This window comes from Camelus bactrianus, chromosome 3 (assembly GCF_048773025.1).
Source record: "Camelus bactrianus isolate YW-2024 breed Bactrian camel chromosome 3, ASM4877302v1, whole genome shotgun sequence".
Classification (NCBI taxonomy): domain Eukaryota; kingdom Metazoa; phylum Chordata; class Mammalia; order Artiodactyla; family Camelidae; genus Camelus; species Camelus bactrianus.
The window spans coordinates 11603687-11618666 of NC_133541.1; the positions used below are offsets into that span (position 1 = coordinate 11603687).

Genomic DNA, 14980 nt, shown 5'->3' on the forward strand with positions numbered 1-14980 from the left:
ACTATTCTTATAACTTTATGGATAGCATATAAGTTTTCTTAAAACACTGGTTTTTAGCAAACATCCTATTTGCTACAAAGTGTGCTCCCGTAGGATGAACTGGTTCTCTCACAACTGGCAAATAGGGAATGATGTTAATCTGATGGGAAGGTCACATTATCAAAAGCTTACTTGTCCCAGCACTTTGTTCTGTACCCACTAAAGCAGCAAGTCCTACAGGGGCACAATTCTTTTTGCCACTTCTTTCTTTCGGGTCAATTTGGTTACCAATTTGTTTTGAAAATGTTTTCTGAACAATTAGACTTGATCTTTGTATATTTTATCTGTAACTCAGCATTTTCAACTCTTTCTTACACTACCTTCTACTAAGTTTCTTTCACCTTTTGATAGTAAAGTTCAATACTGATTATAACGTCATTGATAGGTTAATATTTTACTCTGATTGGTGTTGTTTTTATTATCTGGTTACAAAATTTCCAAAGTTTGGCATGTCTGTCTCACAGCCTTTTTTCTCATAATCCATGTTATATTAAGTGCGCAACTTTGCAAAACAGGCTTTTCAGGAATATATTTATTGCATTACAGCAGAAATGCCTACAGTTATCTTTGAACTGACTTTTAACTTTCACTGGGCCATATTTTTTTTCAGGTTAGCACCCATGGATTATTTGGTACATAATCATATCATCTAAAAATAATTAAAATTTGTCTTCTCATTTCTAATGTTTATACTTCATGGTAATCAACTTTTCTCTTGGCTTATGTTATCATTTCAGAATTACTTCTGCATGAGAAAAATATCTTTAAACTGAAGTAGAGTTAAAAAAAAATACCATTTAAAAAAAAATAGAGCATCACCAACAGCACTCTAAATGGTCGAATTACTTAAAGCAAATTTCACCAACCTGTACTAAGGCAAGGAGTAACTTTACTCCAACGCCACACATGCAGCTAAAAGGTCCCTCAGAACCTCAGAATTGAGATGTCTCACTCATTAAAATGCAGAAAACTAAGCCTGTCACCACTTGTCCCAGCCACAACTGATCCCCTGCCTTGGGCTGAGAGCTTGACAAGCACACTCAGAATGCACTGCCACAGCCTGTAGACATATTCACAAATGTATGATGGTTTGGAGAATGAATTACAGATTGTCAAAGATTCCTGAATATGGGTATAAATTCCCAAATCCTGAGCTCTTTCAACACCCAGTAGTTTATAATTTTAAGAACATACCCTAACTAAATAAGTTTTAGACTTTCATTTGTTTTATCTAAAAGTGTCTGTCTTTATTAGATTGGAACTTATGAAAGCATAGGTAACCTCAAGCCTAAAGGAAAAATTACATGAACTACATATGTAGGGCTGCTCTACTTAAGTTATTTGAATTGCCAAGGTTATTTTGAGTGTTTGGTCCAGCCCATCGTTTCAAGTCAGGCAGTGTTATAAGTCGATGACCAACCTATGAAATGTGCTGAGTGTAGGTCAGATTTACATTGTTTTTTTTAAATTGAAGTATTATTGATTTACAAAGTATTGTTGATTTACAATGTGTTAGTTTCTGGTGTACAACAAACTGAATATATACATATATATATATTATTTTTCAGATTCTTTTCTATTATGGTCTATTACAAGATACTGAATATAGTTCTCTATGCTATACAGTAGGACTTTGTTGTTTATTTTAGATATAGTAGTTCATATCTTCTTATCCCAAACTCCTCATTTATCCCTTCCCCCTTTCTTCTTTGGTAACCATAAGTTTGTTTTCTATGTCTGTGAGTCTATTTTTGTTACATAAATAAGCTCATTTGTGTCACATTTTAGATTCCACAATATAAGTGATATCATGTGATATTTGTCTTTTTCTTTCTGACTCATTTCACTTAGTATGATAATCTCTAGGTCCATCCATGTTGCTGCAAATGGCATTAATTCATTCTTTTTATGGCTGAGTAGTATTCCATAGTGTGTGTGTGTGTGTGTGTGTTTGTGTGTGTCAATGGATATTTAGATGGCTTCCATGTCTTGGTTATTGCAAATAGTGCTATTATGAACATTGGGGTACATGTATCTTTTCAAATAACAGTTTTCTCCAGATATATGCCCAAGAGTAGGATTGCTGGATCATATGGTAACTCTATTTTTAATTTTTTAAGCAACCTCCATACTGTTTTCCATGGTGGTTGCATCAATTTACATTCCACAAACAATGTAGGAGGGTTCCGTTTTCTCCACACCTTCTCCAACATGTATTACTTGTAGACTTTTTAATGGTGGCCATTCTGACAGGTGTGAGGTGATACATCACTGTAGTTTTGATTTGCATTTCTCTAATAATTAGCAAAGTTGAGCATCTTCTCATGTGCCTGTTGGCCATCTATATGTCTTCTTTGGAGAAATGTCTATGTAGGTCTTCTGCCCATCTTTTGATTGGGTTTTTGTTTTTTGTTATTGAGTTGTATGAGCTGTGGTCAGGTTTACATTCTGATCCAATCAGCTATGGCCAGAGGAAAGGGGCTGGGATCAGAGGATATTCTGTGGTTGAGGAAGAATCATTCAGAAGGGTTTATGGCTGTGGTGGCCATGTCTAGCACTATGGCCAAGTATGCATATATTCTTCCAGAAATAGTTTGGCCATCCTATCAGTGTGAAAAAGGTCCTTCAAGTTATTCTAAGTGCCAACCCTTTCTATTATTTTAAGGAAGACATAAGATCCATACATCTCCTCCATATGATATAAAGGCAAATGGAACAAAAATGACACAGATTTGTTGCCAGTAGTATATTGATTTCAACTACTGTCCTACTCTTAGGTTTTCATAATAGTGGCTGCTTTATATTCAGAGGAAAGAATGGACTTTATTATTGATTTATTTTATTGTATTTTCTGATTACTGAGACACTTGAAAACATATTTGAATGTTTATTATCATCAGAGACTACTCTACTTACCTTTATCATTTAGAACAGAGTTTGATAAACTAAGCACTAGACAGACATCTATTAAATTGAATTATGTGAACACTTATCCTAGGGCAAAATTAAATGCAGGACCTTCAATACATTAAGAAAGGAAAATTGAAAATGCATAAATGCAAAAGCTTCCAGCCTCCTTAGGAACACATTAAAACTAAACTTAACATTTCCTCACATGGTGACAGCAAAGGTAGCTTTTCAAAACACTTGCAAACAAATGAAACTCATTCTATCAAAACTGAGTAACAGAAAAGATAGATGTATTTACTGAGTAGTAACTGTTCCCTCAACACTGAGAAACAGTTTTAAAGAGTCAGCAAGTCTTAGTGGCCATGTGAATATAGATTTTTTCTTATGTAGAAATTGACTTCACGATTTTGAACCTTTTTGACCACAAGAACAGAAAAATAATTGAGAGAAGAGCAAGTTGTAAGAAAAAATTAATTTGAGTTTATATCCAAGTCCAATAAAAGTTTGTGTTGATAATATTAATATTTTTAATATTCTCAGTATTATATCCACATGACTATACAGATAAATTTTCATCTGATAGTTTATAAGATTTGCCTGACTACACAAATATGAAAAATTGAGTGTAAATCTTATTTTATTTCAAATGATACAAGTCAGCTTTAGCGTCACTGACTCTTTGAAGGTGGATTACCGTACCAGTCCAGTTTGTGGTTTGACATATCAATTTTTTAACAGATTTATTTATACTACATAACTACATAAATAGTTTAAAGGCACTCAACAGAAGACAATATAAAACACAAAAATAACAGTTCTCTTTCCCCTTGCAATCTAGAATGAAAAATCTTTAGTTAAACAAACATTTGCTGGGCACATACGAGATTCCGTAAGCTGCTCTCTGGAGGCAGAGTGGGTAAGACCCAGGATCCATGGAGGATGAGCTTTTCCACTGAACTTCACACAGACACATGTTGTACAGCACAGAGCCCTGGCTAAGAATCCTCTTGGCATACCTTTTTGGTGGAGTTGATGATTGTGCTAAGCACGGAGACTAATTTTACAATCTCTTTGTTTTCAGACACATTCTTATAGTAGTTCCTGGCTTGCACAGGAATGGGTAAGTTTACAGATGCTACCTCAAAGGTATCTAAAAGCAAAAAAAAAAAAAAAAAGAAAGAAAAGACAAAAACATTTATATTAACAGCACAGGGCACATGCTTTTAAAAGGTGAGGGGATTTCTGTAACGGTAAAGTAAGGACCCCAGAAAATCTTTATAAAAGCAATTGAAAACACTGGGGAAATTTGTCAATATCAATTTTTGCAGGACTCTGGAAATTAACCAAAGCTTCCAACACTTCAAGGAGTGTTTGTTTCCTCAAGAAAAAATTTGGGGAATTTTGGTAACAACAGTGAGTTTTATGAGGTTTTGAACTTGTTCTACGCCCACTGCCCGCTGGCTGTGTGGTGGCCCTGAGAAACAGGAGTGCTTGGAGAACCACTGTGGCTGTGAAAACCGCACAGCAGCCTAGCAGCCGCCAGAGGGGCCAGCCTGGGTTTACAGCGCCTCAAGACGTCCCATAGAATTCACCATTTGACTTTCTGGAAACTCCCTGGGAAAGTCCCAGTCAAAGACTTTATCTGTATTTGACCTGAGAAAATCCCTGTCCCCAAGGCGATTGTCAGACAATAATCAGAACAAAACAGAAACAGACTCAGATACAGAGAAGAAATTCATGACTGCCAGTGGGGATGTGGGCAGGGGGTGGGCAAAATAGAAAAAAGGGATTCAGAGGTACAAACCTCCAGTCACAGGATACAGCGTACTGCGTAAGGAACAGAGTCAATAATGTCGTAATCCCTCTGTATGGCAACAGATGGTAACCAGACGCAGAGTGGTGATCATTTCATAACGTCAAAAATATCAAGTCACTGTGTTGTACACCTGAAACTAACACTGCAAGTCAACTACACTTCAATTAAAAAAAAAAAAAAAGAAAAAGACCTGGGGGAGAGGAGTGTATAGCTCAGTGGTAGAGTGTGTGCTTTGCATGGGTTCAATCCCCAGTACCTCCACTACAAAAAATAATATAAAGTAATTTTTTAATGTTTTTAAAAAGATCAGTGACAATTAACTTCACAGCTGCCTGAGGCAATGATATCAGTTGAGGCAAACGAGACGTTTGGGGAATGGGATGTCCACAAAAGGCACTGTGAGACCCTGACATGTTCCCAGGGCTCTAGAAGGTCATGCTTCTGTACACAGTTGTGCACATGCCCAGGAAAGACCCAAAAATGCCCAGTCTTTCACTCTGGCTGAACTGAGGTCTTGCACAGACAGTAAATAAAGGCTAGGGCAGTGCTGAAAACTTCTTGAGCTTTCAGGTGCTCCAATGCACACACAAATCCCTAGGCAAAGGGTGGAAGACTTACTGGTTCAAAGCATTAAAGGAAATTTCTGTGCAATCATAGTTAACTGTTAAACTAACCAAGCAGAGACCTCACTGGTGCACTCCACAGGGAGGATGAATTTTACAGAATTAGTCCAGGGAAGTCAATAAAGAAACAAACAGTAACAACAACAGACCCTGGGGTAAAGAATCGGATTTCAGAGTTGCCACATTATACTCTTTAAAGTATTAAGTTTTTAACAAAAATAAAAACTGTGAGACAAGCAAAGATACAGAAGGGTGGTAACCACACATAGAACCAAAAATAGCCAACAGAAACTGTACATGAGAAAGCCCACTAATGGAATTACTAGACAAAAAACTTTTGATTGACTTTTGATCAACTTTTAGTTGACTTACAATATTATATTAGATTCAGATGTACAACATAGTGACTCAGATTTCTTACAGATTATATTCTATTTTAAAGTTACTATAAAATTTTGGCTATATTCCCTGGTCTGTATAGATCCTTGTAGTTTATTTATTTATTTTGTACATAGCAGTTTGTATCTCTTAATCCCATACCCCTATCTTGCCTCTTCCCTCTTTTCCTCTTTCCACTGGTAACTACTAGCTTGTTCCCTATTATCTGTAAGTCTGTTTCTGTTTCGCTATATTCTTTCATTTGTTTTATTTTTTAGATTCCACATATAAGTGATGACATATGGTATTTGGCTTTCTCTGTCTGACTTATTTCACTAAGCAAATTACCCTCCAGGTCCATCCATCTTGTTGCCAATGACAAAATTTCATTTTTTTATGGTTGAGTATTGCATTGTGCATATATGCCACATCTTCTTAATTCAGTGGTCTGTGGGCACTTGGGTTGCTTTCTGGCTATTGTAAACAGTGCTGCTGTGAACACTGGGGTCCAGGTATTTTTTGAATTAGTGTTCATTTTTCCAGATATATACCCAGGAGTGGAAATGCTGGGTCATGCAGTAGCTCTATTTTCAGTTTTTTGAGGAACCTCTGTACTGTTTTCCACAGTGGCTGTGTGAATTTACAATCCCGCCAACAGGGTAAGAAAGTTCATTACTCCACATCCTTGCTAACATTTGTCATTTACATTTTTGATTGTTTCTCCGTTTTTGTTTTTGTTTTTGTTTCGGATGATGGTCATTCTAACAGGTGTGAGGTGATATCTCATTACAGTTTTAATTTGCATTTCTCTGATGATTAGCAATGTCGAGCATCTTTTCACGTGCCTGCTATCTTCTTTGGAAAAATGTCTGTTTAGGTCTTCTGATCATTTTTTAATCTGGCTGGGTTTTTTTGACATTGAGTTGTATGTACTATTTATGTATTTGGGATATTAACCCCTTCTTGGTCATAACATTTCCAAATATTTTCTCCCATTCAGTAGATTGTCTTTTTGTTTTGTTGATGGTTTCCTTTGCTAATGGGTGCATCATTACTAAAATAAACTCAAAATGGATTAAAGAGCTACAAGTAAGACCAGGAACCACACAACTCCTAGAAGAAAACAGAGGCAGAACACTCCTTGAGATAAGTCACAGCAATGTCTTTTTGGATCTGTTGCCTAATGCAAAGGAAACAAGGAAAAACAAAGAAATGGGGCCTAAATAAACTTAGGCAAAAATTTTAAGTCAGCTATTAAGGCATGTTCAAAGGACTACAGAAAACCCTATCCAAGGAATTAAAAGAAAGTCTGAGAAGTATGTCTCACAAAATAGAGACAATCAATAATGAGATAGAAATAGAGAAGCAAATCAAATACAAATTCTCAAGTTGAAAAGAACAATAAATGTAATGAAAGCACTTGCAGGGCTCAACAGATTTTAGCTTTTAGAAGAAAGAATTAGTGATCTTGAAAATAAATTTCTTAAAATAGAAGGTGAGGTTACTGATTAGAGACATTTCTTATTTTGTAGTATCTGTGTTCAAGATTATAAATTTCCCTCTAAGCTCTGTTCTAACTGCATTTCATAAGTTTTGGCGTTTTGTGGTTGTCTTTGCACTTATCCTATAACTAATTCCTAATTTCCTTTGTGATTTCTTCTTTTTCTGATTGGTTATTTAAGAGTGTGTTATTTAATTTGTATGTATTTGTGAATTTCCCAAATCACCTGTTACTGATTTTTAATTTCATTTCACTGTGTTTGGAAGGTATACTTTGTATTATTTCAGTCCTTTTAAATTTCATTTCAATACTCCTCAGACTGACTTATGAAATGTCCAGAATAGGCAAATCCATCAAGACAGAAACTGAATTAGTGGTTGTCAGAGGTTGAGGGGAGGAAATGGAGAGTGACTGCTAATCGGTAAAGGGTTTCTTTGGGGGAATTACTAAAAACCACTGAATTGTACACTTTAAAAGGGTGAATTTTATATTATCTAAATTGTTTTAACTTTTTTTATTGAGTTATAGTCATTTTACAATGTTGTGTCAAATTCCAATGTAGAGCACAACTTTTCAGTTATAGATGAACGTACATATATTCATTGTCACATTTTTTTCACTGTGAGCTTATATTACCTAAATTATATCTCAAAGCTGTTATTTTTAGAAAGTGCAGCTTACTTCCTTTTTTTAACTCTCTTTTGTCATGACAAAAATACATGAACAATTTTTCATTTAACATTTTTCCTCTCAAAGATATAATTCATGATTGAATATATTTTGAGTTTAGAAAATTCTGAATTTTAAACTATTCCAAGAAGTTAAGAAATGTCCCCAAATGATATAAAAATTAAAATTAACATAATAACATGTGATTTTTATCTTAAATAAATAATGTAATTTCTGGATAAAGTTGTTTTAAACTGTTTTCATCTTCCTCAGTAACAGATTATCTTAAAGAAGAACTTGTTTCAGTTTCTTCCTCATGGTTAGTTTACTTAACATCCCAAGGGATATGAGCGCTAATTGACAGTTACACAAGCTCTGCTGTTTGCACAGTTGGTTTAAAAGAAGTTTGTAGTTGGGGGAGGGTATAGCTCATGTGGTAGAGCGCTTGCTTAGCATGCATGAGGTCCTGGGTTCAATCCCCAGTACCTCCTCTAAAATAAATAAACCTAGTTACCTTCCCCCTCAAAATAAAATAATTAAGTAATAAATAAAACATAAAGCTAAAAAAAAGAAGATATTTGTAGGACTATCATTAGCAACTTGGATGTCATATGCTCCTTAATATTACAAAATATAAATGAAAACCATGAGATATACAGCAAAAAAAAATCACAGCATGTTAGCAAAACAGGATGCATATTGAGTCAAAATACAAAAATATCTCTCAAATGTTAGGGAATATTCATTGTGATGATGACAAGTTTCTCTTTACATTGTGAAACAAAAATCCGTCTTGTCCCCCAGTCCATCACCCCCATTACACTGGACAGTGATGCAGCCACAACAGTCGCCAATGTATTACTTACAATGATGATATTAAAATACATGAATCTTTATATTTTATAAACTTAAAATTGGCCTACAAATTAATATTCTGATCTAATCTGATTTGAGAATTGCATGGAGGGAAAATACATCTTAGCTCAGTAAGTGTTGATTGACAATGACTAGTTAGAAAGGACTAAAACAGCACTTACCTTGAGGTTCATTTTCTCCCATCTCAACATCAGAATCACTGTCTTCATTATTCTGCAAAGCAGCCACCTTCCTTTCATGCATCTTTTTCTACAACGCAAAAGGATATTTTTCATCTGCATCTGATCTATAAAAGCAGCAGCTTCCACGTGAAATGATTCCTTCATCCCACACCCACCTTGGACAACAGCTCACTGCTCCACTGTCTAACCCCCTTGGTGACAGTGACGATGCACTCCACGGCTTTGTTCAGCGTCTGCTGTATGTCTTCCAGGGTGGGGACCATGGCGATGTTGGGAATGGTCAGGGTGATGCTTGCCCGGAAAATGGGCAGACAGTTCTGCTTCGTTTTAGAGGCACTGTTACTGTCTGAGTTAACACAAAATAGGGAAGATTTAATTTTTTGATTTAAAATGGGATTTATTTCATTTTTTATCAGAAAAGTTAAAGCATCTAGAACAATACATAATAGGTTTATCATTGGACAATATGTATTTATTGAATGGATGAATGAAATGAATGAATAGAAACTAATGGAGTATCTAGTTTTACTCAATATAACAGAACAGTTCAGGGAAACCCAAGCCATTTTCTGCTGATTACCATCTACAGGTACACTCTCCAGAAGGGAAACGCACCGTGCAAAGCCAGGCCAAAATATACACACTCTTATCTAAAATATTGAAGATGACACCATCCAAATAACAGGATACCAACAAATTAAATGTAGAATGAAGAACGTGGACAACTGTCAGAACAAGCCTAAGTCAGAACAAATAGCCAGTCTGGAATTTCACATAACACATGTCTTTCCTACCACTGTGAGTATATCCAAACTGGGGGCAGTTAGAGTGGAGAAGAAATAAAGTGTGATTCACCATTTACATCTAAGAGGCTTTTAAAGTTGGATATAGGTACAAATATAGACATATAAATGTGGCTATCTGTGTGTTTAACTATACATATAGCTGGAGATACTTGTAATATAAAAAGTTGGGAAAGACATGTAACGATGTTCAGCATATCAACCAACAGTTGCTAAGTTCTAATATGATCCCTAAGTCAAAGGACTACCCTCCATTCTGAAGTGAAAGGAAACATAATAAACTATGCCATCAAACAAAAAATTATTTTAATGTTTCCACTTCTATTCATCCACTTTTAATTAAATATTAAACACACTTTCCCTAAAACACCAATATTTAAAATAAATAAAAAGGTTTTATTGCCCTATTATTTTTTCAATTTTAATTATTTACCATTACTTTTTTTATATTTTTAATTTAAAATTTAATTTCACCATGTCTCGAGGTTTGAAGGATTTCTGTGGCCCACCTGGGAAACACAACACCTATTTCTGAAGGATGCTGAGGGAAAGATGATTGTATTGAGAATGAGAAAACCAGCCGGAAAGTACTAAACTGAGATGAAAATACGTTTAAAAAAAAAAATACTCCTTTGGAGTTCACAGCATTAATAAGATCTTTCTCATTTTATAAGACTGGCTAATAATCTAATAATTTAACAATGAAATTATCTTTCTATATATCTTCTTTTTAAAGTATGTCTATTTTCTTTCACTAATTAAAATAATTCATTTCACATGTTTTCACCTTATTACAAAATGATTAAATGGGATGCCAATTATAATGTTGTTAGCAAAAGCTAATCGATTTTAAGCAAATTACTTAACCTCCCTGGACTCCAGCCTTCTCAGTTTTAAATGAGAGTAATGATAGTATCTACTTTGTAGAATTGTGGGGAAAACTCGAGTTCATAGTATATCAACTTACAAGGAGGCACTCAATAAATGGTGAGGTTTTTAATTATGTAAATTTAACAGGAACACATGCGTACACGCACACACAGATACACACACGCGTGCAGATACCACACACAACCAGCAACCACGCCTGGCCAGCCAGGAGGCGAACTGTGTGGAATCATTACCCAGGAAGTTCATCGTGTTGGAGGCATGAACTCGCTTGCGAATGGCCTCTAGCGTATTCCTTGTGACTTTCAGAAGCGCTTCCGTGTTTTGGTGATTGAAATGAGAGAGCAACTCGAGGGCTCCTTCCTTTAACACCTCAGTCTCTCTCTTCTTCCTCATGATTGTTGTCAAAGGGAGGGGGCCTGCCCCGGCATTAAGGGACGATGTCAAGGAGTCAGAATTTCCTTCTTCTCTTTTTGCTGTTACAAAATGAGAGAAATTGAAAGAGATGAGGTGGGAGGGGTGGAGGATAGCGGGGAAGAGATTAAGAGAGAGAGAGAGAACCATCTATTGCAATTAAAGAAAATTAAGATAAATTACACGCAAGTTTGATAACACTTAAACATCACACTTCTTATGAAATGACGCTGTCAAAGAGGATATTGGGGCCCCAGGTGGACTGCTGGAGGCCTCTCCTCCTTGGTGTGAGGAAACAGGAGGAGAGGCAGAAGCTATGGCTGCAAAAGCAAGACAGGGTCTGGGAGCTTGGGTGCTGGTTCTCTGGATTCCCTCTTCTACCAATAACCATAAAACCCTGGGGGAATAGCTCCCCTGGTCTGCCTCTCAGTGTCTTCATCTGTCCTGCAAACCATTTGGTCTGGTGTAGAAATACTCCAGTGGGAATTCCAATCCAGAAACCATCCTGCTTTACTGATAAAGTGAAAAGACATACACTTGTACATTAAGTGCAAAGAGAACTAACCAGGGCCAATGCAAAGTATTTCTAGGGTTTAACAAAAAAATAACGGGAATTAATGACATGGAGCCATTAAAATGTGCTCTGAATCATAATATCAGATTTAGAAATGTCCTTATAAAATTGGGAGGGTATTTGTAGAAGTGTGAAATGCACTGCCATGTAGAAAATTAAATTTTAGTTTTCAGTAATGTCCTAGAAAAACAAGACCCTTCCATTACCTCGTGTCTTACCTAAATTTTCATTTTTTGAATCTGCACTCTTGACATTGGGTACTTTTTCATTTTCTTCCTTAGATGGAACTTCCATCTCCAGCAACATATTTATGAGCTCATTGACTGCTTCCTCTACTAATGAGCTTTTAAAGTGTAGTATCTGAGCACCATTTACACAAAGGTCCTACAAAAAAAAAAAATTAGCACATGTCATGTTTGTTTATCCAGCTCTTGAGAGCACATTAGTAATGATACTAAGCTATAGGTTCAGCTGCCAGATGAGATGTTGGCCTCCAATGATGCCTGGCCACACCTCTCACACTAACCCAGGCCAGGCATCCTGTGAATGAACGTGTTAAAGACAAGAGAACCAACCAGAGCAGTGTAGTTTGACCAGAATCACACCTACTTCTGCAGCAGCAGAAAATATAACTCTAAAAGCCATGAACAGCCTCTCTTCCCATGCAGTTTTCTTCATTTCACAGCCTTCCTGCCCTCCTCACCTTTGCCAATGATCCCAATTAGCCAACTCCTAATTAATTTTAGATAGTCCCCTCGCCTCCAAAAAGATTACACATTTCTAAGGTGTTGGGCACTTTAATCAAGACAGAGATGGGAATAGATGATGTAGACAGTGATTTACCACCTAGCTGGAAAATAAGCCCATGAAGCAACAGGCTCTGAGCTGGTCATAGTCTCCAGCTCCATTGCAAGCTCCACCATCATTCATCTTGAGCCTCTCCAACGGGCTCATGGACCATACACTCCAAACACCAGCTTCACGCTTCCCTTACCTCCTCATCACCCATGACATCCACCTCCAGTCCACTGCTACAAGGCATATGGCATTTTGATGCCATTAAAATAGTAAGATTCTGATGTGTCCTGAAACTATTAAACCTCTTTATCATCAAATAAAGTATAAAATAACAACTTCGTTCCCAACCCAGAACTTCACCCAACTACTAATCTCCAACCCCAGCCTAAGACAAAGGCTATATGTCCTAAAGACAGCTATGAAAAAGACCCAGGTCGGAGACTGGGTAAGGGATGGGATAGTACAAAGCGAATGGAGGCCCCTGTGTGGCCCTGACTCCACACTCTCATCCAAAAGACAAACCAGTCTCCCTCATTAACTCTTTTTCTTCCTTGTTCAGTGAATGCAATGTTTCTCCTTCTATTTAAAAATACAAAGTCACAGAATCTGAGTTTTAAGTCACAGACTCTCCTGCTTCCCCAGAGACTATACTTACCACCCATTCACTTTCTCCTTCTCCACTTGATTATCCCCCTCAGCATATGAACATACCCATTGAACTTCAACTCAACATCTTTCTATCAGAACAACAGGCCTCAGGGCCTTTGCACTTGCTATTCCCTCTGCCTGGAATGCTTTTCTCCAAAGATATTCACAAGGCTGGCTCCCTCACTTCCTGTGTTCAGATGTAATCACAGAAGTCCTCCCTCACCATCATCATAAAATCACAACCCTCTCTCAGGTACTCCTTTTGTCCACAACCTCTTAACTTTTCTCCATTGAACTTATCACCTGACATGTTGGTTTATTGGCTATTTTGTTTGCCTGTTTTTCTGTATCCTCCACTTGAAAGTGGGCATCGTAATGGCAAGGATCTCATCTGTTTTGTTCTCTGTTGTATTCCTAAGCAGTGGTTTGCATAGGAGCACCACAAAAATAAATGAAGGAATAAGTGAATTATAAGAACTAAATTCAAGGGAAAGTTTCTGTTATATTGATAATCATTCACTTTAGTAATCAAAATGCAAATTAAAATTAGGCTCTATGATTTTGCTACTTAAACTAAAATTAATAAATTATAATTATTTATTATAATAAATGTATTATTATATTTAATTATAAGAAATGTATTGCTCTTTTATGTAACTTATTATAATAAAAATTTTATTATAATTTATTATAACTATAATAAAACAGTGTTTGCTCAAAGAGAGTGAAATTGGTACTATTGCACTGCTGATGGCATTGCAAGTTGACACATCATTTTGAAAAGTAATTTGGCTACAAACATTAAGAGCCATTAAATGAAGACACATCCTCTGAGACAATAATCCTATTTTGGAGGAGGAAATACTCCTAAAGGGGAAGAAAGCATGAAATATATAAATATATTCATTGCAGCCCTCAGCAAATTAGCAAAACTTTGGAAACCATTTAACTGTCCAACAACAAGGAAGTAGTAATTAGGGTACAACAATTCAATGGACTATTCTGAAGGCATCATTAAAATGGTGACTATGAAAGCCATGTAGCAACATGAAAAATAGTTTGTGAAGAAACAGTAGGTGGGAGGAAAAAAACACTATTCAAAATCTGCTGTATGTATGGTAGGGATCACAAATTTATTAAGTATAATTTGCCTATAAGTAGGCAATACACCAAAATTATGATAAAATGGTATAAAAAGGCAGTACACCAAAATTATAACAATGGTGGTATAGTTGGTAAAAATGCTATCTTTTCCAATTTTTTTAAATATTCTTGCTTTTAAATTTAAAAGAAATGAATTTTATAAGATAATAATAAAAATAGGGATAATTAATATTAAAAATCGTGAAGCCCAGTGATTTCTCTGCTGGGGGGATATAAAAAAACGCACAGGAGAGACAAGATGGGGTTTGGGGTCTACCAACAGTTAGTGAGTCTGAGAGAAGGAAGAACCGGAAATTTCTAAAGTCCAGACATTTAATTTTGATTATATAATAATTTAATATAAGCTAAATATGACCACATATGCAGAAAAAGGCTAACACGGCAGGTCTGAGATCGCTGGCCTGCTGGTGAGGTTGGTCTTTGGCGGGTGTCTGGGAGCCTAGTTTCGGGAAGGTTGTAAAGAGTAACTATTTCTCTATGCCTGGACTGCCTGTGCAAACAGTGCGGTTTATGCCAAAAACCTGCTCTCCTTCTGGGTGTCTGGAATTTTAGTCCACGCTAGGCAGAGGGTGTCTGTGTGATGAGACCGAATAAAAACCTTGGGCATTAAGTCTCTAACAGGCTTTCCTGGGCATAAATGTTGCAGACCTGTCGCTGTATTCTTGTTGCTGAGGGTGAGGGGACAGTGAGCTCTGTG

General features: G+C 36.4%; 1 protein-coding gene across 1 annotated transcript in view; it reads right to left on the reverse strand.

Moving 5' to 3' along the window:
- DNAH5 (dynein axonemal heavy chain 5) overlaps window positions 1-14980 on the reverse strand; it is a 193974-nt gene that overhangs the window by 138688 nt on the left and 40306 nt on the right. The window contains exons 18-22 of the mRNA XM_074353814.1: window positions 11892-12057; window positions 10922-11161; window positions 9150-9340; window positions 8974-9061; window positions 3966-4099 (exon numbers count right to left, since the gene is read on the reverse strand). Of these exons, the coding sequence (XP_074209915.1) occupies window positions 3966-4099; window positions 8974-9061; window positions 9150-9340; window positions 10922-11161; window positions 11892-12057 (819 nt within the window). The remainder of the gene's footprint in view (window positions 1-3965; window positions 4100-8973; window positions 9062-9149; window positions 9341-10921; window positions 11162-11891; window positions 12058-14980) is intronic.